A 23701-nucleotide genomic window follows, 5' to 3' on the forward strand; every position below is an offset into this window, starting at 1 on the left:
AACACACGTCTGGAATGTACCATGTGATTGTCACAAGGATCCAAGAAATATTAATTAACAGTGCTTGCAAAAGAAAATAATACCCTTGAAGCCAGACGTCGTCTGGCAAATATTTCCTGAAAGTTAAAATGAAACTACAGGGAAGGCTATTCATGTACCAATCCCCAAAGTATCTTCAAGGAGGAAAACAATTTCCCACAACTTGCATGCAAGAAATTCTTTATAGAATATTTAATTTATTAGCATTATTTGATTGTGAAAGCATGAATATGATATGTCACACAATTTTGTATTTGTATTTTTTTTATAATCAGAGGCAGTATAATGCTGTATTCACATTATCAGTGTAACCTACCATTAGCGATGATATTTTTGAAAGTAACCTTATTAATCCCATTTATTATTGGGATTGATGTTATTTTTAATTCTTCATGTCATTATTTATAATAAAGGGGTTGGAAAGTTTCCTATATTAATGACCTACCCTCAGGATAGGTCATCATCAATATTAAATCAATCGGGGGTTGATTCCTGGCACTCATGCCAATTCGCTGTTTGAAGAGAACACAATGCTTGTATAAGCACTGCATTCTCTTCACTCTTTACCTGCTCGCCATCGACATTGCAGCAGCGATCAGTTGTTATTGCAGCTTCTCTGTCCCCATTCACTGCCATGGAAAGCAGATGTTACACTCTTTCTGTTCCTTCCCATTGAAGTGAAAGGAGCTGTTGCAATGTCGATGGCGAGCAGGTAAACAATGAATAGAAGGCAGCACTTGCATTCTCTTCAAACAGCCGATTGGCAGGGGTGTCGGGAATGAAGCCACTGCCAATGTGATATTAATGACCTATCCTGACCTGTTAAAAAAAAAATCATAAAATCTTGAAATCTTTATAATGGACAAATAACAGGCATGACCCACCATTCACTAAAGGTGATGATTAGAGATGAGAGAATTTCTCAAAAATTTTATTCGTCAGGTTTGCCGAATTTTCCAAAAAGATTTGATTTGATCAGAATTTCTTTGTGGCAAATCACATAAAAAAAATAGCTATTTCCTGGCTGCAGAGAGCCTGTATAGTTGTGTAGAACACTGTGCCTTGCAGTAACATGCATAGGGAGTCTGCTGTGGCAGCGAAACAATACTGTGAGTCAGTATGACACGCACATGACAGGCGTCGCTCTTAGAATCACTGCACACTTTACCTATTTGTGCAGTTACAGGGCCAAAATTGACCAAACAACTCAAGTGTGAAATCAGCCTTACAGGATGATGTTAGCACCAGGTATAAAGGACCGCGCAGAAGCCCAAGATCCCACTGTAAAATGAAAGAGTGCACTCCTTTTACACCGTCATCAGCTGATTCCACATAGATGTCTACAGAACCTGTTCTATTAAATGCTTATACAAGTAGAGCCCACCTGACAGAGTGGAGTGGGTGTCAGCAGTAGGTTTGTGTTGACGTCACAGATTTGCTTGCCCTTCCTCTAATCTGTAGGAACAATAACCCCCTCAAAAACAGATCCTGTCTGTTGAGCATTCGCCTTCACTCGGTCAGCATTTGGTCAGTAATTCATCAGTATTGTTAAAAAAAAAAAAACAGGAGTGGATCCAAAACAGAGATGACACAAGAATGGAATATTTGCATGTCTTCTGTGTTTTGTACCCACTCCTGTTTTGGCTACCGAATCATAAGCCAATTCTGATGGGACCATACAGGCCTTACATCTGCTACAAAGACAGGATCCATTGTGCGTCTCATTTTTCCTTCCTTTTGACAGATCAGAAGAGTTAAATAAATGATGATGTCAACCAGACCAAAAGGCATAATAGTGGCCCAGTCATAGAGTGTGGAGGGTGGGAGACCAGCTTGAAAAGTCCACAGAGTGGCCGAATAACATAGTGTTGAGATAGCAGCAGTATGAGGAGACCACACAGTGGCCCAGTGACATAGTTGGGAGGTGGCAGCAACAGCAGCATGAGGAGACCACAGAGTGACCCTTTTACATAGTGTTGAGGTGGCAGCAGCGTGGCCCAGTGACATAGTAGTCAGTTAGCAGCAGCATAAGGAGGCCACAGACTGGCAAGGTGGCATAGCATGGAGGTTTGCAGCAGTAGCAGCATGAGGATTTTACAGAGTTGCCCAGTGACATATTGTTGATTTAGCAGCAGCATAGAGGAGACCACAAAACGGCCCAGTGAATGGCCCATTGCTGATTTAGCAGCAGCAGCAGCATGGAGAGGCCACAGAGTGGCAAGGTGACATAGTGTGGAGGTGGAAGCAGGATAGGGGGCCACAGAGTGGCAAGGTGACATAGTGTTAAGTTAGCAGCAGCATGAGGAGGTCACAGAGTGGCCCAGTTGCATAGTGTTGATTTAGCAGCAGCATGAAGAGACCACATAGCGGAAAGGTGACATAGTGTTGAGTTAGCAGCAGCATGAGGAAGCCACAGAGTGGCAAGATGACATAGTGTGGAGGTGGCAGCAGCAGCATGAGGAGACCTAAGTGGTGAGGTGGCAGCAGCATCAGGAGACCACAGAGTGACCCGGTGACAAAGTTGGGAGGTGGGTGGCAATAACAGTACCCGCTTACGATGGTGGGTGCAAGAAGGAACATTTGGCATCAGATGTGTGGCATCAGGTGGGTGGCAGCATCAGTATAGTAGCTTAGGCAGGTAGCCAGAAAAAAACGGTCTCTTTTGTCAAGGTTTGGATGAGGCAGCATGTATGATTTAATCTAATGTATCAGGCATTGGTAGGTGGAAATCCTGGCTGATCCATGCCTAATTCATCTTGACAAAGGTCAGGGTGTCCAAGCATGCCACCAACTGCTGGTTCAGGTTCTGCTCCAGGTCTAGCTGCTGCTGCTGGGGGGAGTTTCTTCACTAGGCAGGTTCTGAAAGATGCTCATCATCGACTCTAGACTCAAGCTGCTGCTGATGGAGCTGGTACTGCTCTTACACCCCCCCCGCCACAGCAGCCATGGCAGTGGAACGAGAGCACAGAGGGCCCCTCGGTCAGACCTGCGAGAGGAAGGATGATAGCACAGATAGGCAGCAGCCAACTGACTACATAGGATGTCTCTATAGTAGTTCAGTTTTTCCTCCATCTCAGCGGGTCTAAAAAAGGCCCCCATTTTGGACTGATAGCGAGGGTCCATCAAGGTGGAGAGTCAGAAGTCATCCCTCTGCCGAATGGTGACAATTCGGCTGTTACTACCCAATTAAGTGAGCATGCAGAAGGCCATTTACGCAAGTGACTTGGAGAGACTAACTGTCTCCAGCTCCACTTCATACTGCTGCGGTGTGCCTGGGTCATCTGCCTCATCTTTCTCATCTCCCTCATCTTTCTCATCTCCCTCTTGCTCCTCCGAGTGCTCCTGCTCCTCCTCTCCTGTCATCTGTGTAGAAAAACCAATTTCGCTACACATTGCTTGTGCTCCAATGTCCTCCTCCAGTTCATCCCCAACAGGGCTCATGTGGCTGTGAGATGTAGTTGCCACGTCTCTAGTCCCCTGACTAGCCATATGTACTAGCATCTGTTCCAGGATATGAAGCAGTGGAATGACGCTGTTTACCCCGTAGTCCTGGCGACTGACAAATAACATGGCATCCTCAAAGGGCCTGAGCAAATGGTAGCTGTCACGCATGAGCTGCCACTGGCTGACATCGAAGTTACACAGGGCAGTAACCCTGTCCACTTGGATCATCAAGAAATCGTTTATGGCCTTTCTCTGTTCGTATAGTCAGTCCAACATATAAAGGCTGGTATTCCAACGGGTTAAAACGCATATCAGAATATGTTGGGGACCCTGTTCTGCCACTGCAGCTCAAGGAGGGTGTGCTAGTTGCTGGCTTGGCTGGGCAGGAACCACATTTACCCAGTGGGCCGTAAAGGACATATTGTCCTTGACCTTAGTTACACCTCCACACGTCGGTGCTGCCGTGCACTTTGTCAGACATAGACAGGCTCAAGGACTGGCCCACCTTCTGTTCTACATAATTGTGCAGGGCTGTTACTGCCTTTTTGGCCAAAAAATTATGGCTTGGTACTCTCTACCTCGGCTAGGCACAAGTCATCAGTTCTCTGAAAGGTGCAGAGTCCACCACTTGGAAAGGGTGGGACTGCAGCACCACCAACGGACAGGAGCACATTCACCTCCTGCACCTTTGGATGAGTGCATGCATACTGCTGTCTCTTGGCAATCACTTTGGTGATAAATTGCTGACGGAATGACTGACGAGGAGTAGGAGGGTGAGGAGCAGGAGCATCAGGACCGGTGGATTATGGTAAGGAGAGACAGCTCCGTTTGGCTGAAGGTGGTGGAGCCTTGACTGCCTGAAACCGGGTGCATGCCACTGGGTGATGCAGCGGTTGCTGCGTCAGGCTGGACCACCACATTGGAGCCACGGTTCTCCCAGGCCACTTTATGGTGACACTGCATACACTAAGTTGACGCAGGGCCGTGGTGCCAACATTCACCTTCTGCACACAGATTTGGCAAATGGCCATGTTCACCTCCTCTGGCGGCTTAATAAAAAATTGCCACACCGCCGAGTAGATGATTTTACCCCCAACACCCAGCACAGTCTGACTGCTACTGCCGCTGCCTCTGTGAAACCCTGCACCTCTACTTTCTGGGCAGGTAAGCTCCTGTGAAGCTGGTGGACTACCCCGGGCACGTTTGGCTCCCGACCTTCCACTGCTGCCCCCCTGCTGACTGCCGGCCACGCTACCGACTTGCTGGCTTCGCTGCTGCCTATTGCGCAAGCTGCCACTCTCTTCTCCCAATGATGATGAAGCCCCTTCTTCACCCGGCTCCCAATTGCGATCTGCTACATCATCATCGAGTACTGTCCGCACGTCACTGATGTCCTCCTCAACGTTCTCTGAGCCAGAGGCCTGACCGCTCGCAACACCAGCTTTCACGCCACTTTCCTCACCACTACTTGCCCGCCTTTCGGAGAAAGCAGCGGATGTCTCCTCCGGATCTTGGTTGGGCAGTATCTGCTGACTGTCCTCTACTGCTTGCTGTATAGTGGAGCTGAGCCTACAGCATATAATACTTCTCTGGCTGAGGGAACAGAAAAGGACAGAGGCAGGTTGAGGACAGGTGAGGGCACAGGGCCTGCTCCCGGGCCATGCCAACTAAGGGTTGTGTCTGACAAGCCCACCGACTCTTGGCTGGGGGTGTCTGATGTCACTTGGGACTAAGTGGATGGCCGAGTCAGCCATTCAAGAACCGCTGGGTTACTGGTCAAGACACGACCGCTAGCTGAGACTGGGAGCTCAGGCCTCTGGAAGAGACCCCTGCTGCCACGCCCCCTTACTCTGCTGCGACCTGTGCCAGAAACATTTAGGTCTCTGCCCCTCCCCTGTGCAGGGCCTGTCACTTCTCTTCCTGATATATTGTTAGATGAAATAAATAAATAAAGAGGAAATTAATACATCCCAAAAAAGGTAATTTTGTCACTTCACCACACAACAGCAAATAATACTTTTTTTTACCACTAATACACGTCAAAAAAGGCTTAAGAACATATAACTGCACCGCTGAATAAAATGTTTTTTTATTTTTCAAAAATACACGCTAAAAAGGGCTGTAGTTTTGTCATTCACCACACAACGGCTAATAAGTCCTTTTTTGCCACTAATACACACCAAAAAAAGTTTTAGAACATATAACTGCACCGCTGAGCGACAAATATATATTTTTTGCCACTAATACACACCAAAAAGGCCTATAATTTTGTCACTTCACCACACAACGGCTAATAAGCCCTTTTTTGCCACTAATAAATTCCAAAAAAGGTTTTAGACAATATAACTGCACCGCTGAACGGCAAATAATACATTTTTTTTGCCACTAATACATGCCAAAAAAGCTTTAGAACATATAACTGCACCGCTGAACAGCAAATAATACTTTTGTTTTGCCACTAATACATGCCAAAAAGGGCTGTAATTTTCTTACTTCCCCACACAACAGCTAATAATACTTTTTTTTGCTACAAATACACGCCAAAAAAGGCTTTCGAATATATAACTGCACCACTGAACGTCAAATAATACTTTTATTTTGCCTCTAATAAATGACTAAAAAAGCCTTTAGAACTTATAACTGCACCGCTGAACGGCAAATAAGCCCTTTTTCCCACTAACACACTCCAAAAAAGGCTTTAGAACATATAACTGCACGGCACAAGAGCTAATAAGATGTAGAAATATTTCCTAGTAATACACCCTGTTAATGGCTGTATCACACAGCCCTTGCACACCAATAAAATGTATCATTTATTGCAAACCTGAAAGCAGCAGTATAATGGCAATTTGGATTCTCAGTCAGTGCAGCAAGGTGTAATAGGACTGTTCCTATTACCCAGGCTGTAAACTCCCCTAATGAACCCTGTTCTGCTTTAATACTGTAGAATAATTCCTCCCTAGACTTCTAATGCTCTTTCCTTGAACTTCTATTCAGCAAAATAAAAGTTTTCAAGTCTTTCCTAGCGCTTCTCTAGCTCCTGCTGAAGTCTCTCCCTGCACTAAGTACACTGGAAAATGGCTAAATCCAAGATGGCTGAGGCTTTTTATTGGGCTGTGACATCAATGCATGGCATTGTGGGTGATCCCTTGTTCCCAGAGTCCTTTGCTCCATGTACTAACATGTGCCACAGCCATTTTAGGAAAAAATGTGATTTGTTACCAAGAAGTGTTAGGAAATGAAATTAGGATTTGGTGTGAATCAAATTTTTCCGGAAATTCGGATTGAATTCCACTTCGTAAACTTCAATTCGCTCATCTAGTGATGGTCACAGCTTAACTCCTTCCCTCCCTGCAAAATGACCTCTGCACAAGTCACAAGGTATATCTAGAAAACTCTCCCATCGAAGTCATAGATCATCTCTAGTCTATTGTGTTTATGGTTTCTGGGTCTGCTACAAAGCATACCCATAAGATCTACTAAGAATCATTGGGCCCTAATATAAAACAGATCTTTAACTCATTATGAACAGAAGCTATGATGTTAGTAAAAAGTGACCTTGCTGTCCATAGCCGCCAAATAGAAATTTCCCAGTTAGAAACTTTTATTTCTAAAACTGCTTGGTAAAATAAAAGCTGTCCTGTGATTTGTTGCTATGGGGAGCAGGCCCAGTCAATCTTCTAAAAGTTTTTATAAATGTTATTTGCATTTGATAAATAAAGAACATTCACATTAATGTGGGGTGTGCATGTTTCTATACTGAGAGCGGAATCAACTCATCTAATTGGTAACTAATGTCAGATACATTTAAATTCACAGTATGTGTGATAGAATTGTTCAACTGACTGCAAAAGTAGTAAATGCTATAATGTAAAATATAAAGGAGGTTCCCTTTTACTGCACTCAAAGGGGAATGAAGAAAATGTATGCCGGGAAATAATAGAAAAATTCTAACTTAAATGCAAATGTAGAGAATGAGAACTAAGAAAAAAAAGATAGTTAGTTACAATGACTGATTTCCACAAACTGGATGGATTACATAAATGTATCTATACAGAAAAAAGGAAAAAAAGAATTAAAGGAAAGATGTCACCATGTTTAAGAGACATCTTTTATAATGGGTTGTGACAATTTCCATGTGCAGTAGTTTTTATAAAAACAAAGATTTTTAGTTACGGGGAGGGGGAAAACTGTGTGAGCCTTCAGTCTTTTGAAGAGTGTATACAAACTCTGAAGTCCTCTGTATTCATGAACAGTCAGCTGTGACTGAATAGCAGCTTTCTCTCTATGCACAGTAATAGTGAGAAAGCTGTCAATCTGCGGAAGGATGGCACAGGGGCTATGCTCATAAATACAAGGGTTCCAGGCTCACACAGCACTCGGCTGGCTCTGCATCTGATACACTGTAATTTTGTACAACTGAATGCATATTGACAAGTAAGTAACATACCACAGTAATCACAGTGTCTGTCACTATGGTAAAGGGGTAGCTCCCTGCCGCTGTTTTCCAGCTCCTTCACTCCCCAGGCTCCACCGCAGCTCTCAGGTCTCTCTGTGTCAACATTTGGTTTGACTCAGGTTACTTGTAGCGATGAGCAGCAGGGGCAATATTCGAATTCGCAATATTTTGCGAATATTCATCATAAATTTGCAAATTTATCCTAATTGCGAAATATGCAATGAAATATGCCTGTATTGCACACGCAGTACAGGCGTAGGTCACTTTTGCTACATTTTTCAAGCTGCTAGAAGTTTCCTGAGACTGTAGAAAATGGTTGGCATGGCAGAACATTACAATAACCTTATATGCAGATAGAGTGCTCCAATATATTTACAATTGTGCAAATCGTCAATTAACGATGCGCATATTTTGGCGCAATACATGCAACTTCACATTTTAGCAGGTCTGACTACATATTACTGATTGGTGCAATAAGTATTGTTGTGAACTTGTGACATCACACCACTATGTCTGTAGGATATATGTATGGACAGCAGAACCTATCAGCTACACTCTATCACTATCTAACCTACACTGACTATCTCCCACTAACTATCTGTATTATATATATAAGCAAACTGTGGCTAAACCAACCTCGCCACTGGGTTTTGGAGGGGCCTGTTTACCAGTCTCTTACGGGCCCTCTCATCAGCCAGGCCTCATTTGTTCACAAAGGACTTGGACTAACTTGAACCCCTGGTCTAATTCGTGCCATTTTGGGATGTTAAATGTCTATGTGTATTGAAAAGGGTGGGACATTGTATACGTTGAGTAGGGAGGTCTGTTCCATTGTCTCTCTGTGTGTATTGGCGATATCCTTTGTCCTGAGAGATAATTGAATTACATCTCGGTTGTCTCCAGGACAGAAGATATTGTGTATTCGCCTGCCTGTGATGATTGCATCAACCCAGTGTGAGGTAATTCTATCACGGGCAGAGGGGAGGATTTTGTGTGGGAGTGTCTGAGTGTATTGTACGTGGTTATTGGCTGTTTGTACAAAACCCTGTGGAAGATGTGTATAAAATGCTTGTGTGTTAAAATAAAGAGGTTGCTTTATACCTTCATGAAGTTTTTGCTCATGTTTGGGGAATGAGATAACTACACTCTTGGGGATTGCTATATCACAATACTCCCCTGAGTATAAGCTCTTGTAAGAGCTTGTTCATGGTTCCTGCTTTCTGGATGTAGGAGAGGTTCACCCACTGGAAGCTGAAGCCCGGTCTTGGGTCCAGCATGGGTGGAGGACGGTGAGACCCCAACCAAGCTGCGGCGGTTAGTGGGGTCTGCAGTGCGTACGGTGTCAAGTGGAGTGCTTGGAGTCCTCGGAAAGCACTAGGAGCATCTATCGACGGAGGTACCGGTCGGGGTGCCAGGAGATCCGTTACACTAACTATCTAATGTAATGACATAGCAAAGCACAGAGCACAGCAATAACACTGCTGTCTCTCTCAGAACTCTAAAAAACTGCAGAAAATGGCTGCTGGGGAGGTTCTTATATAGCAAGGGGTAGGCAACTTTCCTATTGGTTGCTCGGGATGTCGCTAAGCTCAGACAAAGACATTGCAGTCTTCTCATTGGCCCACAAGCAAGAAGCAGGGAGGGATCATGGGTTCAGATGAAAATAAATTTGCGAATACGAATATATAGCACTATATTCTAAATCTTTGTGGCGATATTTGAGATTCGAATATTCGCGCCCAACACTAGTTACGTGGCTATGTTACATGATGCATGGGGGACACATCACCGCTACAGCCAGTCATTGGCGGCAGTAGCCATTTGAACTGCACCAACCCAGATGTTGACGCTGGGAGATTTGAGAGTTGCAGCAAAGAGGGGGGAGCAAAGGAGCTGGAACCCACCAGCAGGGATTCGGTAAGTATGACACTGTAGGGTCAGCGTGAAAGGCCCCCAGGGGTGAACAATCCCTATAATACTGCCCTCATAAATGGCAGCATAAACCCGGTGACAGATATATTTTAAATTTTTTAAAAGCTTTCTTTGTTAAGTTGTTAAAGCTTCTAATAATCAGGTTCTTACTAATGTTAGTTCCTGTAAGCTGAGTGACAACCAATATTGCTGCCATTACTGTTCCGGTATGGAATGTATACAGTACTACTATTCTGAGGAAGTAGGAATATTTGTGATGTTGAATGCTGCTAAACGACAATCCCTATGGTCATTGTATTGCCCAGAACAGCAAGCTTATCAAAAGTAGAACTTTGGCTAGGTTTACACTACATTCTGCAAGAACATTCGAAGAGTGCCACACAAACGCACCACATGTACTGTATGTAGCTGTATACATTTCACATTGTTTTTTATACAAACACAATCATGCAGTTTCCTGATTTGTCATTGAGTTGTATTGATTAGCTTATTTGACAGTGCCTTGGAATGCCAAGAAGGCAAAACTATAGTGACCTCTACCAACCAAACCAGATAGAGCATTCTTTCGACATATGTTTGGCTAAAGAAAAGGACATGATAGCCTAGGTTCACATCATGTATCACATTGTTTTACATAGACTCCAATGTTTAAAAAACACCTGTCAATGTCCTTTTTTTAGCAGACCTAATAGCACAGTCTACCATGCTTTTGTGCCCAACAAAAAATGGCCAGTTACAGATTTGTTTTTTTTAACCTTGAAGTCAATGTGAAACAGATGAAAACAGATGCCCTTCATTTGCTTCCATTTTTGGGGGTATCTGTTTTAATGTATGATAGAAATGTGATGTGAACCCAGCCTTAGACATGTGCACTAGGAAAATTTCCCGGCATATAAGCTGTACACAGTACAGGCAATGTAACCCTAACAAAATATGGTATTGAATATTGGAGACTTCTTTACAACTTGACCGAAGGTCAATATCTAAATCCCCTCTACATTGGCAAAAGAGCCTTTCCACCATTATAATAGTGTTATTATAATACTATATCTGCTCTGTACATAGAACTCCCCAGTCCACACAAACATGTACAGAATGTTAAGAAATGAGTAAATCACTATTTAATTTATATCTCTTCCAATATTTTTGCTTTTTTATTTAATTATCTTGGCCTTTTGCCCGCTCTCCCTCCCAAATGTGCTGGTGCTGGGTTGGGAAAATGGCAAACGTGCGCTCAACTGCAAACTTAGCCAATCCTGATAAGAATTCCCTATTTCTTATTCCTTAAGGCATGTAACCTTTTACAAATCAGGGTGAGATGAGTATATTAAGGCTTGAAGGTATCCTTATTGGGAGCCAAGTCTAGTAATTTGTGAGAAATATTAAGTGATATTCAGCAAGTAATCTCCTAGTCTACTGGCTCAGCTGGCAAGCCATGACACGTTACACTAATGAACTCTAGACATGTTGTGGCAGCAGCATCATTATGGGGAAACTGTGCATATATACATTCTGCTTCTTTGGCAGATCACAAAGCTCCTACACAGATGACAAGTCACCGCAGATTTAGAATGTGGTGTGCCAGGCCAAAAATGAATTATTGAATGTCACCCAAATGGTTAATTAGTTAATCTTTCTCTTAGCCTATCAGAAGGATCTTGTAAGAAATGTTATAAAATTCTTGATCCAGTATCTTAATAAAGGGCATTAAAAAGGAACATTAATATATTTTAAAGCAGTGACACCCATTAATAAATCTACCAGTATGGAAAAGATTCAAGCTGCTGAAATATACCGTAGACTTGCATTGTGTAAGCAAAGCTATTATTCAGAGGAGAAGGTGCATGGAGTTGCCCGTTTTAATATATGAAGCTTACCCTTCCAGCATAATGCATAATTGTGAAGACAGGACCTTGTTCCTTGGATGTGACATTGCCATTTCCATCTTTTGCTGATGTATACACTGTATTTGAATTTGATGTCTCCAGGAGTGACTGAAGACGTTTGGAAAGGGTTTGTTCCATTGGATGAATGGACTGACTTTCTTCATCTAGAACAGACAGAAAACCTAATGGTTTCTGAAAAACAAGCACATGTTTGTTTGGGTTTATTACCATTTAACACCATGAGGTACTTCATAAAATAACAATCACTACTGTTGTGCATATAAAATAATTGAAAAATGTTATTCAATAACATAGACAGATGCATAAAAAGATGATAGATAGATAAATAGATAGATAGATAGATAGATAGATAGATAGATAGATACAAAATAGAAGAAAGAGAAGCAGCACACAAAAAGAAAACGTGCTGGTGCAAAAAAATCCTCCTGAGGGACCTGCGACCAAGGTCCCGGGTATGGATAATGAAGCAAAAGAAGGCAGCACTCCAGATGATAATGAAAAAGTGGACGGTTTATTCACTAATCAGCAACGTTTCAGCTCTCTCTATAGAGCCTTTTTACAGCTCTGCTGGAAAAAGGCTCCATAGAGAGAGCTGAAACGTTGCTGATGAGTGAATAAACCATCCACTTTTTCATTATCATCTGGAGTGTTGCCTTCTTTTGCTTCATTATAGATAGATAGATAGATAGATAGATAGATAGATAGATAGATAGAAAAAATAGAAGATAGGTGGATAGATAATAGATAAATAGATGTTAGCCAGACAGCAAGACAGATATAGATAGATCATAGACAGACAGTGATATATATATATGTATATATATATATATATATATATATATACACACTAGCTGAAGGACTCGGGTATATTTAATCTATTTCATTTAATGTTTGTGTGTGTTGTTAAAAGATATCAACACTATCCACTATAACAGTGACTTCCGCAACACCCCACCCCCAAAAGAGTGAACTCCACAGTACATCACCCCTTAAAACTGACCCCACCACAATGCCCTGTCCCTTAAAATTGGACCTCCACAGCAGCCCACCCCTTAATGTTGACCTTTACAGCAGCCTTCCCCTTTAACAGTGACTTTCACAGCATACCACCCACTTGACAGTGACCTCCACAGGGACCCGCCCCCTTAACAGTGGCCTTTACTGGATCGGGGGCATGTGTCCTTTTGAACAGCTCACGCTAAGTTAGCAGCACTGACAGTGTGCTGTCCGCATCCGTATTTCCGGAGCACGGTCCCAATCTTCCGGTCCGCAGCTCCGGCAAAAAATAGAGCATATCCTATTCTTGTCCGCAATTGCGGATAAGAATAGGCATTTCTATGGGGGTGCCGTCCGGGTGTATTGTGGATCCACAATTTGCGGATATGCAATGTACTATGTAAGTCTGAATGGAGCCTAAGACAGCAGCACTGTGCTGTCTGAGTGTAAGCTGCAGGGAGAAAGTTACCCTCCTTCCCACCCCTGCAGCTGACAGAAGTTGAGTTTTACCTTCATTTTTTCAATTCCCATAGGCTCAAGAGTGGGAGGGGGCGAGGCCTGACCAGATCAGGGGCGTGGCTTAGCGGGACCTGGGGGCGGCATTTTAAGTCTTTTGAGGGTGGACACATTGTGGCAGGGGGCATGTCTGGGTTCCATCCTGCAAGAGTGATACCCCTCTGGGCACCTTACTGGCTCATTTGCATACCAAATAAACTGGATTTTCAGAGGATAAAAACATCTATTGCTGGAACAAAGACACATCTTGAAATAAGGTACTAAGTGCTATTAGGCCATGGCTTTACTTCAATAGCATTTATCCTGGTAAGAGATTTCTGCTCTCCTACAGCAGTGAAGATAAATGGCTGGGTTGTTATGGAAACCTGGAGTAAAACTGTGTATGTGGAGGCTGGAGGACCTGCAAGCTTCTATTGGCTGATAAGGGTAATGTGACCAAGCTTCTATTGGCTAATGCATTTTTTTGGAATATCTCAGGAATGGTACATCCTAGAGAGCTGAAACTGGTCTAAAACCTTCCCAGAAAACTGATGTACCTGTGTGCCAAATTTCGTGATTGTAAATGTGACGTTACGGATTCCTTTAGCAGACATACACACACATACACTCATCTTTATATATTAGATTTATACAGTGGATATAAAAAGTCTACACACCCCTGTTAAAATGTCAGTTTTCTGTGCTGTAATAAAATGAGACTTTTTCCACCTCTAATGTGACCTATAAACTGTGCCAATCAATTGAAAAACAAACTGAAATCTTTTGGGCGGAGGGAAGAAAACAAAAAAAAAATGCTTAAGTGTGCACACCCTCTTTAACTGGAGATGTAGCTGTGTTCAGAATTAAGCAATCAAATTCAATATTTAAATAGGAGTCAGCATACACCTGCCATCATTTAAAGTGCCTCTGATTAACCCCAAATAAAGTCTAGCTGCTCTAGTTGGTCTTTCCTGAAATTTTAGTTAGTTGCATCCCACAGCAAAAGCCATGGTCCACAGAGAGCTTCCAAAGCATCAGAGGGATCTCATTGTTAAAAGGTATCAGTCAGGAGAAGGGTACAAAAGAATTTCCAACTCATTAGATATACCATGGAACACAGTGAAGACAGTCATCATCAAGTAGAGAAAATATGGCCCAAAAGTGACATTACCAAGACCTGGATGTCCCTCCAAAATTTATGAAAAAACTAGATGAAAACTGATCTTGAAGGCTACCAAGAGGCCTACAGCAACATTAAAGGAGCTGCAGGAATATCTGGCAAATACTGGCTGTGTGGTCAACAATCTCCCGTATTTTTCATATGTCTGGGCTATGTGGTAGAGTGGCAAGACAAAAGCCTTTTCTTACGAAGAAAAACATCCAAGCCAGTCTACATTTTGCAAAAACACTTCTGAAGTCTCCCAAAAGCATGTGGGAAAAGGTGTTATGGTCTGATGAAACCATAGTGGTGTCAGCATCACGCTTTGGGGCTGTTTTTCTTCATCTGGAACTGGGGCTTTAGTTAAGCTAGAGGGAATTATGAACAGTTCCAAATACCAGTCAATGTTGGCACAAAACCTTCAGGTTTCTGCTAGAAAGCTGAACATGAAGAGGAACTTTATCTTTCAGCATGACAACGACCCAAAGCATACATCCAAATCAACAAAGGAACAAAGGAATGGCTTCACAAGAAGAAGATTAAAGTTTTGGAATGGCCCAGTCAGAGCCCAGACCTGAATCTGATTGAAAATCTGTGGGGTGATTTGAAAAGGGCTGTGCACAGGAGAGGCCCTCGCAATCTGACAGATTTGGAGTGTTTTTCCAAAGAAGAGTGGGCAAATCTTGCCAAGTCAAAATGTGCCATGCTGATACCCAAAAATAATGAGTGCTGTAATAAAATCAAAAGGTGCTTTAACCATATTATTTTATTTTTATATTTTTTTCCCTCTACCTAAAAGATTTCAGTTTGTTTTTCAATTGAGTTGTACAGTTTATAGGTCACATTAAAGGTGGAAAAAGTTCTGAAATTATTTATCTTTGCCAAAAAATTTTACATCACAGAAACCTGACATTTTAACAGGGGTGTGTAGGCTTTATACCCCTGTATATACACTCACCTAAATAATTATTAGGAACACCATACTAATACGGTGTTGGACCCCCTTTTGCCTTCAGAACTGCCTTCATTCTACGTGGCATTGATTCAACAAGGTGCTGATAGCATTCTTTAGAAATGTTGGCCCATATTGATAGGATAGCCTCTTGCAGTTGATGGAGATTTGAGGGATGCACATCCAGGACACGAAGCTCCCGTTCCACCACATCCCAAAGATGCTCTATTGGGTTGAGATCTGGTGACTGTGGGGGCCATTTTAGTACAGTAAACTCATTGTCATGTTCAAGAAACCAATTTGAAATGATTCAAGCTTTGTGACATGGTGCATTATCCGGCTGGAAGTAGCCATCAGAGGATGGGTACATGGTGGTCATGAAGGGATGGACATGGTCAGAAACAATGCTCAGGTAGCCCGGGCATTTAAACGATGGCCAATTGGCACTAAGGGGCCTAAAGTGTGACCAGAAAACACCCCTCACACCATTACACCACCACCACCAGCCTGCACAGTGGTAACAAGGCATGATGGATACATGTTTTCATTCTGTTTACGCCAAATTCAGACTCTACCATTTGAATGTCTCAACAGAAATTGAGACTCATCAGACCAGGCAACATTTTTCCAGTCTTCAACAGTCCAATTTTGGTGAGCTCGTGCAAATTGTAGCCTCTTTTTCCTATTTGTAGTGGAGATGAGTGGTACCCGGTGGGGACTTCTGCTATTGTAGCCCACCTTTCTTTCCCATTCTGACATTCAGTTTGGAGTTCAGGAGATTGTCTTGACCAGGACCACAAACCTACATGCATTGAAGCAACTGCCATGTGATTGGTTGACTAGATAATCGCATTAAAGAGAAATAGAACAGGTGTTCCTAAAAATTATTTAGGTGAGTGTAGATTAGGGTGTTTCATTTTGAATGGAAAAAAATAAATAAATTGCAGACTTTGCTTATACCCCGAGGCTCAGTGATGTTAAAGATATATATGCCAAATTTCAAGAAGATTGGATAATAATTAGAGGTTGCACACTTTCAGTTTTGTAAAAGTAAGCAAAAAATATGATTTTTCAATGTTAATTACTTTTATTGGGAAAACTAGAAATCCTGAACTTAAAAAAATATATTACTTAAACTAGACACTAAGATTAATAGGTAGTATGATGAGCAAAACATGTGTTATATTAATCAACTTTGAACAATGCAATCCCTTGTTTTGTTAACTTGGTGATGACTTTTCTGTGATGCTCGACTACCCTCAACAAGAATTGTTTTTGTTGTTCGTCCCTGACCGATTTACAAAACTTTTTTATCAGACCAATTCCTCTTTCTGCGGTATCATTGACCACCTTAAGAGCGTTCACATGGCTTCTTAGAGAATCACTGCAGTATTTTGTCATGTTGTGGATCCCAAACAATTCAAAGAACGTCTTTGTTTTATTAGTAACAAAATGGCTCTTGTACTTTAATTAAAAAATTAAGTTTTTACCCTCTAACCGTTTCATTTCCTTTTTCTTTGCAGGTTTGGTTTAAAAAATTTTAGTCATATTTTCCTTGACAGTCTGAGTAAAAAGTTTGTCCAAAAAAGCCAATCCTACGTTTGTTTCTGACAGATGCCAAAGGTGTCTCTTAGCAACTGTGAGAGCACTTTTTTTGACATCTGCATCTGGGTAAGAGCTCAGAAGCTGTAGCATATCCAAATCATTCTTTGGAGCCCACCGACTTACAACTGCCTCATGCAAAAAGCGAACATATAGGAGGCTGACAAAATGTGCAGCCCATTTCATTCCTTTCAATTCTCGTTGAGGAATATTCAACTGTTTAGTGAAGAGGATAATTTTAATTGCATATATTGCCTTTGCCATCCACCTTGCTTGATGCAGAGCCCCTGGGATCCTGAAACTGAAGTCATTTTTAGACCAACCTCCTAGGTACACGAGTGAGAGAAGTAATATGTGTGCAACCCCTAAATATTATCCAATCTTCTTGAAATTTGGCATATATATCTTTTACATCACTTTGCGGGGCTTAAGCAAAGTCATATGAAAATCACATGTTTTGAAAAATGAAACACCCTATATGTAGGTAGATAGATAGATAGATAGATAGATAACAGATAAATAGAAGATAGACAGACAACAAGATGGATAGATAGATAGATAGATAGATAGATGGATAGATAGATAGATAGATAGATAGATAGATAGATAGATGAAAGACAGAGAGATAGATAGATTTCAGATAGATAATAGATACAGTTGCAAGAAAAAGTATGTGAACCCTTTGGAATGATATGGATTTCTGCACAAATTGGTCATAAAATGTGATCTGATCTTCATCTAAGTCACAACAATAGACAATCACAGTCTGCTTAAACTAATAACACACAAAGACTTAAATGTTACCATGTTTTTATTGACCACACCATGTAAACATTCACAGTGCAGGTGGAAAAAGTATGTTAACCCCTAGACTAATGACTTCTCCAAGAGCTAATTGGAGTGAGGTGTCAGCCAACTGGAGTCCAATCAATGAGATGAGAGTGGAGGTGTTGGTTAAAGCTTCCCTGCCCTATAAAAAACACACACCAGTTCTGGGTTTGCTTTTCACAAGAAGCATTGCCTGATGTGAATGATGCCTCGCACAAAAGAGCTCTCAGAAGACCTACGATTAAGAATTGTTGACTTGCATAAAGCTGGAAAGGGTTATAAAAGTATCTCCAAAAGCTTGCTGTTCATCAGTCCACGGTAAGACATATTGTCTATAAATGGAGAAAGTTCAGCACTGCTGCTACTCTCCCTAGGAGTGGCCATCCTGTAAAGATGACTGCAAGAGCACAGCGCAGACTGCTCAATGAAGTGAAGAAGTATCCTAGAGTGTCAGCTAAAGACTTACAAAAGTATCTGGCATATGCTAACATCCCTGTTAGCGAATCTATGATACGTAAAACACTAAACAAGAATGGATTTCATGGGAGGATACCACAGAGGAAGCCACTGCTATCCAAAAAATACACTGCTGCACATTTACAGTTTGCACAAGAGCACCTGGATTTTCTTCAGCAGTACTGGCAAAATATTCTGTGGACAGATGAAACCAAAGTTGAATTGTTTGGAAGAAACACACAACACTATGTGTTGAGAAAAAGAGGCTTAGCACACCAACATCAAAACCTTATCCCAACTGAAGTATGGTGGTGGAGACATCATGGTTTGGGGCTGCTTTGCTGCGTCAGGGCCTGGATGGATTGCTATCATCAAAGGAAAAATGAATTCCCAAGTTTATCAAGACATTTTGCAGGAGAACTTAAGGCCATCTGTCCACCAGCTGAATCTCAACAGAAGATGGGTGTTGCAACAGGACAACGACCCAAAGCATAGAAGTAAATCAGCAACAGAATGGCTTAAACAGAAGAAAATACGCCTTTTGGAGTGGCCCAGTAAGAGTCCTGACCTCAGCTCGATTGAGATGCTGTGGCATGACCTCAAGAAAGCGATTCACACCAGACATCCCAAGAATATTGCTGAACTGAAACAGTTCTGTAAAGAGGAATTGTCAAGAATTACTCATGACCGTTGTGCACGTCTAATCTGCAACTAGAGGAAACGTTTGGTTGAAGTTATTGCTGGCAAAGAAGGTTCAACAATTATTAAATCCAAGGGTTCACATACTTTTTCCACCTGCACTGTGAATGTTTACATGGTGTGTTCAATAAAAACATGGTAACATTTAATTATTTGTGTGTTATTAGTTTAAGCAGACTGTGATTGTCTATTGTTGTGACTTAGATGAAGATCAGATCACATTTTATGACCAATTTGTGCAGAAATCCATATCATTCCAAAGGGTTCACATACTTTTTCTTGCAACTAGATAGATAGATAGGAGATAGATAGATAGCTAGATAGGAGATAGCTAGATAGGAGATAGATAGATAGATGATATAGCTATATAGCTAGATAGATAGATAGATAGATAGATAGATAGATAGATAGATAATAGATAGATAGATAGATAACAGATAAATAGATGCTAGACAGACAGCAAGATAGATAGATAGATTTATTTTATTTTTTTTAAAGCAAAAAGGCAGGCAGCACAGCAGTAAGAAGAGTAAAAATGGAGTGCCAGCGGCTGTAGAGGTGATCCACTAACCAAAAATATAATTTGATTGAACTCCACAGCGCTTCCAAAATCAAACGTGTGTTTATTCACCAAGTGACAGTGACGTTTCGGTCCACTCAATGGAACATTTCTCAAGCAGTGATGTCATACTGTTTGAGAAAGGTTCCATTTAGTGGACAGAAATGTCACTGTCACTTGGTGAATAAACACACGTTTGATTTTGGAAGCGCTGTGGAGTTCAATCAAAATAGATAGATAGATAGATAAATAGATAGATAGATAGATAGATAGATAGATAGAGTAAAGCAAAGTCCCTTTTTAATTTTAGTTGAACTAGAGCAACTCAAGCTGGTTTTAAAGGTGGTCATATATGGACTTGTTTATAGTTACAGACTACAATATCAATGATTCTCTAAAATGGTAATTGCTCTAGTTATATTGAACCTAGATCAAAATTGTAACCACAGTTTCTGCACATAGATTCTGACTGCCTGACTTCAAACTTGACTGCTCTTGCCCATGTCTAAACATCCTAGCCAAGGCAGAATAACAAACAACCTGGGACACAAACCCCACAATACCCTGACATGTCTGTGAAGGTCGCAGAAAGTCAAGCTATTTTTAAGACTTAAATAAGTTGTAGCCTGAACATACCAAATTAGGGTGTGTCCGGACAGCTGGAAAAGGGGCGTGGCCACCTGTCACATTGAGCTTGACGAGAACAGTCCCCTCTTACTACTTACCAAAATCTCACCACATAAAAACTCCTCTACATTTCCACAGCATGTGAGCATTCACAATTTTATTCAGCTGGCTAATAGTGGTTTCGTACAGAAAATGAACCCTTGAGGCCCACATCTGCGACCTCTTCAGTCATACCCATATGCAAACAACAATTAGAGGGAGAAATGACAGACACTTACAAATGACCTTTAAAATACAGTCTGATCTACCGTGCATTTCCTTAATACTTACTTGTATAAATGATCTACAACTATACATATAGACATATGTGAGTGAAGACTTCTAATTTTATGCGGTGATGAATATTTCATGTGGCTTTACATAATCTCAGTCTAGTACATTGTGAATGCCAGAAAACATAACTTTTACTTGTAACAGATTAATTATTCAATGGCACTTTTTCTTGGTTTCTACACTTTTCTTTGCTTTATATTAAAGGTGTGACTATCTGTGGGCCTCGCAGTGAATAAAAGGAAACTTCTATCAAACGTTATATATTGTAAATCCTTGTAAAGGATAGTCTGTTGCATGTGTATCAAAGATTGCAGAATTGAAGAGACTTGCTTCCAGTTTAACAGCATTGCAGAATGAATAATGGGATCAAAGGGTCTCACTTGATATTCTTAACCCATCCTTCTGTAGTATGACCCTTCTCATTATTTTCTTTTCTATCATAAGTGTATTTCATTAGATTTCTTTATGTCAATATAAACCTTGCTGTTGACTTCTAGCATTATTCTCGTGTACTCTCATTACACAATGATAACACTGAAGGAATACCAATAAGCATACAGTAGTAGGTCTGCACGCCTATTGCTATGAAAACGGATGAGTAGTTCTGATCCTAGATAGTTAAAACAGAATTTGCACTACTGCATTTAAAAGTATTGCAATACTAAAAGATAAATACATGCACATTAAAGGGGTTGTCCAGACAATTATTGTTTTCTTATGAAAAGGTTCATAACAGTAATAATAATAATTATAATAAGTCATACTCATCTGCAACCTTTTTGACACTCCCTGGTCTCTTACCAATTCTCTACTTCTGAAACATAGGAAACGACTCACAAGCTCAGCCAGTTGAAACAGGAGCCATGGAGGATCGGTGGAGTGAATATAACCTATTTTCTTATTTTGAGTTTTAAGCCTTTTTTTTACCAAGAAGTTCAACAGTCAACCCCTTTAAGTGTGAGAACTATTTATGCCACTCTAAACTCTTTTTGCACATGGAGTATAGTCTTTGGTATGGAGAAAATAATAGAGTCTGCTCTCTGCTATAAAATATCATTAACCCCAGCATACATTTCTTCATGTCACATGAAGCATGGCAATAAAATAATTTTCTAAGTAAATGACAGTGCCCATCCCTTTTTGACTAGAATGCCCATTAATGAAGACAGGATATTCTCCAATTTTTTTTTCCATTCTCCTATAGTATATCTTATTTATAGTGGCCTTTTCTTTGAGAGGACCACCCCACTATAAGGCAATTTTTCAATTCAATTTTCGGTGGTTGTCTCAAAGAGGTTTTGCTGTCTAAAATTCATTCATTGTATTATTTTCAAATAGGAAATGCGTTTGGTGCTGCAGATTCACATAAAAAAAGACTTCTTGGGTTTAATGACTATTTCCTTTTCAATAGACAGCAGACATGATTATTTTTTGGGTATCACAGAGTGGAAACTATACTCTGCTCCATTTGCAATAATATATTAATATATTATATTAAATATTATAATATATATTATATTTATTATTTTGTATGGAGCCTGATATAAATGAATCTCACACTTAAAGGGGTTGTCTAAGTGTTTAATACTGATAACTTGATAAATAAAATACAGAAGCTTGAATTAGTCATATGTTAGAATTAATGAGCCCTCCTCCACCCCTTCCCCCCCCCCCCTTCCCTATTCTGTCCTCTTTCTACCTCCCCTATCAGTATTCCCTCCCTTTTTCTTCCACCACAGTTATAACCCTCAACATTTTGGTACAATATGTCTGGTATAGATCGTTGTGCAATGTTAAAATACTATGTGACATGATGTCTCTGTTACTTATGCCACCTGTCCAGTCTGGCAACTTTGTACCTCCTGTTCAATTTTATGTCTACTTTAAAAAAAATATCAATAAAAAGAGAATTAAAAGAAAAAAGAAACCAGCATAAAGTTCAGCGGAAAATACCTTATTTTTCATATAAATTGTATCTGATTGCACTCATGTATACAGGTAATAATTTGTATGAAGGTTTTCTTCAAATACAGTAATTTTATGAGCACAAAGGTTCTACATGCTGATGCACAGAAAATGTATACAATATTAGGAATTGAGTTTTACAACATTGTAGAATACCTGGAAGAAAAAATCTAGCACTGTTGTGTGGTTTCCAGGACAATACATGGTTTCCATGGAAACTCCCTCTTGTTCACATTCGGTTTGTTCTTGTAGAAATAGCACTTCATTGATATACTGATGGATTTTTTCATTGGTCAGATTAATGCATAGCTGTAAATACAAGTAACATTTTATGTAAATATAAAAGGGACACATAATAAAACACATCATCATTGTACAATATGTTTCAGCAACACATTAACTTACTATGCATTGTGAATGGAAACAGCACATAATAAACATTGTCTGTTAACTTCCAATTATACTTGAATGTAAAGTGAGGATACAAATCAAAAGCAAACATAAAGTGAACAGTAATTATCTACATAGATATCAGAAATGTTGTGCAGGACAAAAAACTAGTACAACGTCACACCTTTGTATAGTTTATTACTGTATGTAATTTCATACAAATGGAACCTTATCAAACCCTTTCCATGTACGTTCTCTACTAGACTACGCCCTTTTGACTTGAGAAAATTTCAGCTATCACCAGTCTTCAGGCTGAGCAAGTCAATTCAGTAGGACTGAACTTCAAACAGAACTGACAAAATATTCTGTATAAAATAATAGACTGTAGCTCCATAAGAAATGACAGGCTGAATTTTATATAATTTACTCAGAATACACCACTTAGAAGAGCCATATCTGATTTATCAAAATGTTCAGCTATGTCAAATTTTAGATCCTTAAAGGGGTTGTACCACAAAAAAAATCTGCATTTTTCAGCCCAACACCTTATTCTGAATACTTTTGTAATTGCATGTAATTAAAAATTAAAGAGTTATTCAATAAAAATAATTCTGTATAGCGCCACCTGCTCTGTCCTGCTCACTGAGATGGAAGAACTTGCTTTGGTTTCATCCTTCAAATGCCACCAGCTGCGGTAGAAAGGACATCTGAGAGTGCGCCTAATCTACCAGTTTGAAATAAATCTAGCAGAGCAATTGGAACAATGAATAGGGATATCTATTGTCACCGCCAGATCTCTGAGAAGCTCGGACAGACGTTCTTTAGTACCTCTTGCTTGAGGTTCTTTTGTTTTGGTTTC

General features: G+C 40.6%; 1 protein-coding gene across 1 annotated transcript in view; it reads right to left on the minus strand.

Annotated features, from left to right (window-relative positions):
- MYO16 (myosin XVI) overlaps window positions 1–23701 on the minus strand; it is a 482244-nt gene that overhangs the window by 236896 nt on the left and 221647 nt on the right. Inside the window, exons 21-22 of the mRNA XM_044285559.1 lie at window positions 22609–22761; window positions 11752–11952 (exon numbers count right to left, since the gene is read on the minus strand). Coding sequence (XP_044141494.1) covers window positions 11752–11952; window positions 22609–22761 — 354 coding nt within the window. The remainder of the gene's footprint in view (window positions 1–11751; window positions 11953–22608; window positions 22762–23701) is intronic.

This window comes from Bufo gargarizans, chromosome 3 (genome assembly GCF_014858855.1).
Source record: "Bufo gargarizans isolate SCDJY-AF-19 chromosome 3, ASM1485885v1, whole genome shotgun sequence".
Taxonomy (NCBI): Eukaryota; Metazoa; Chordata; class Amphibia; order Anura; family Bufonidae; genus Bufo; species Bufo gargarizans.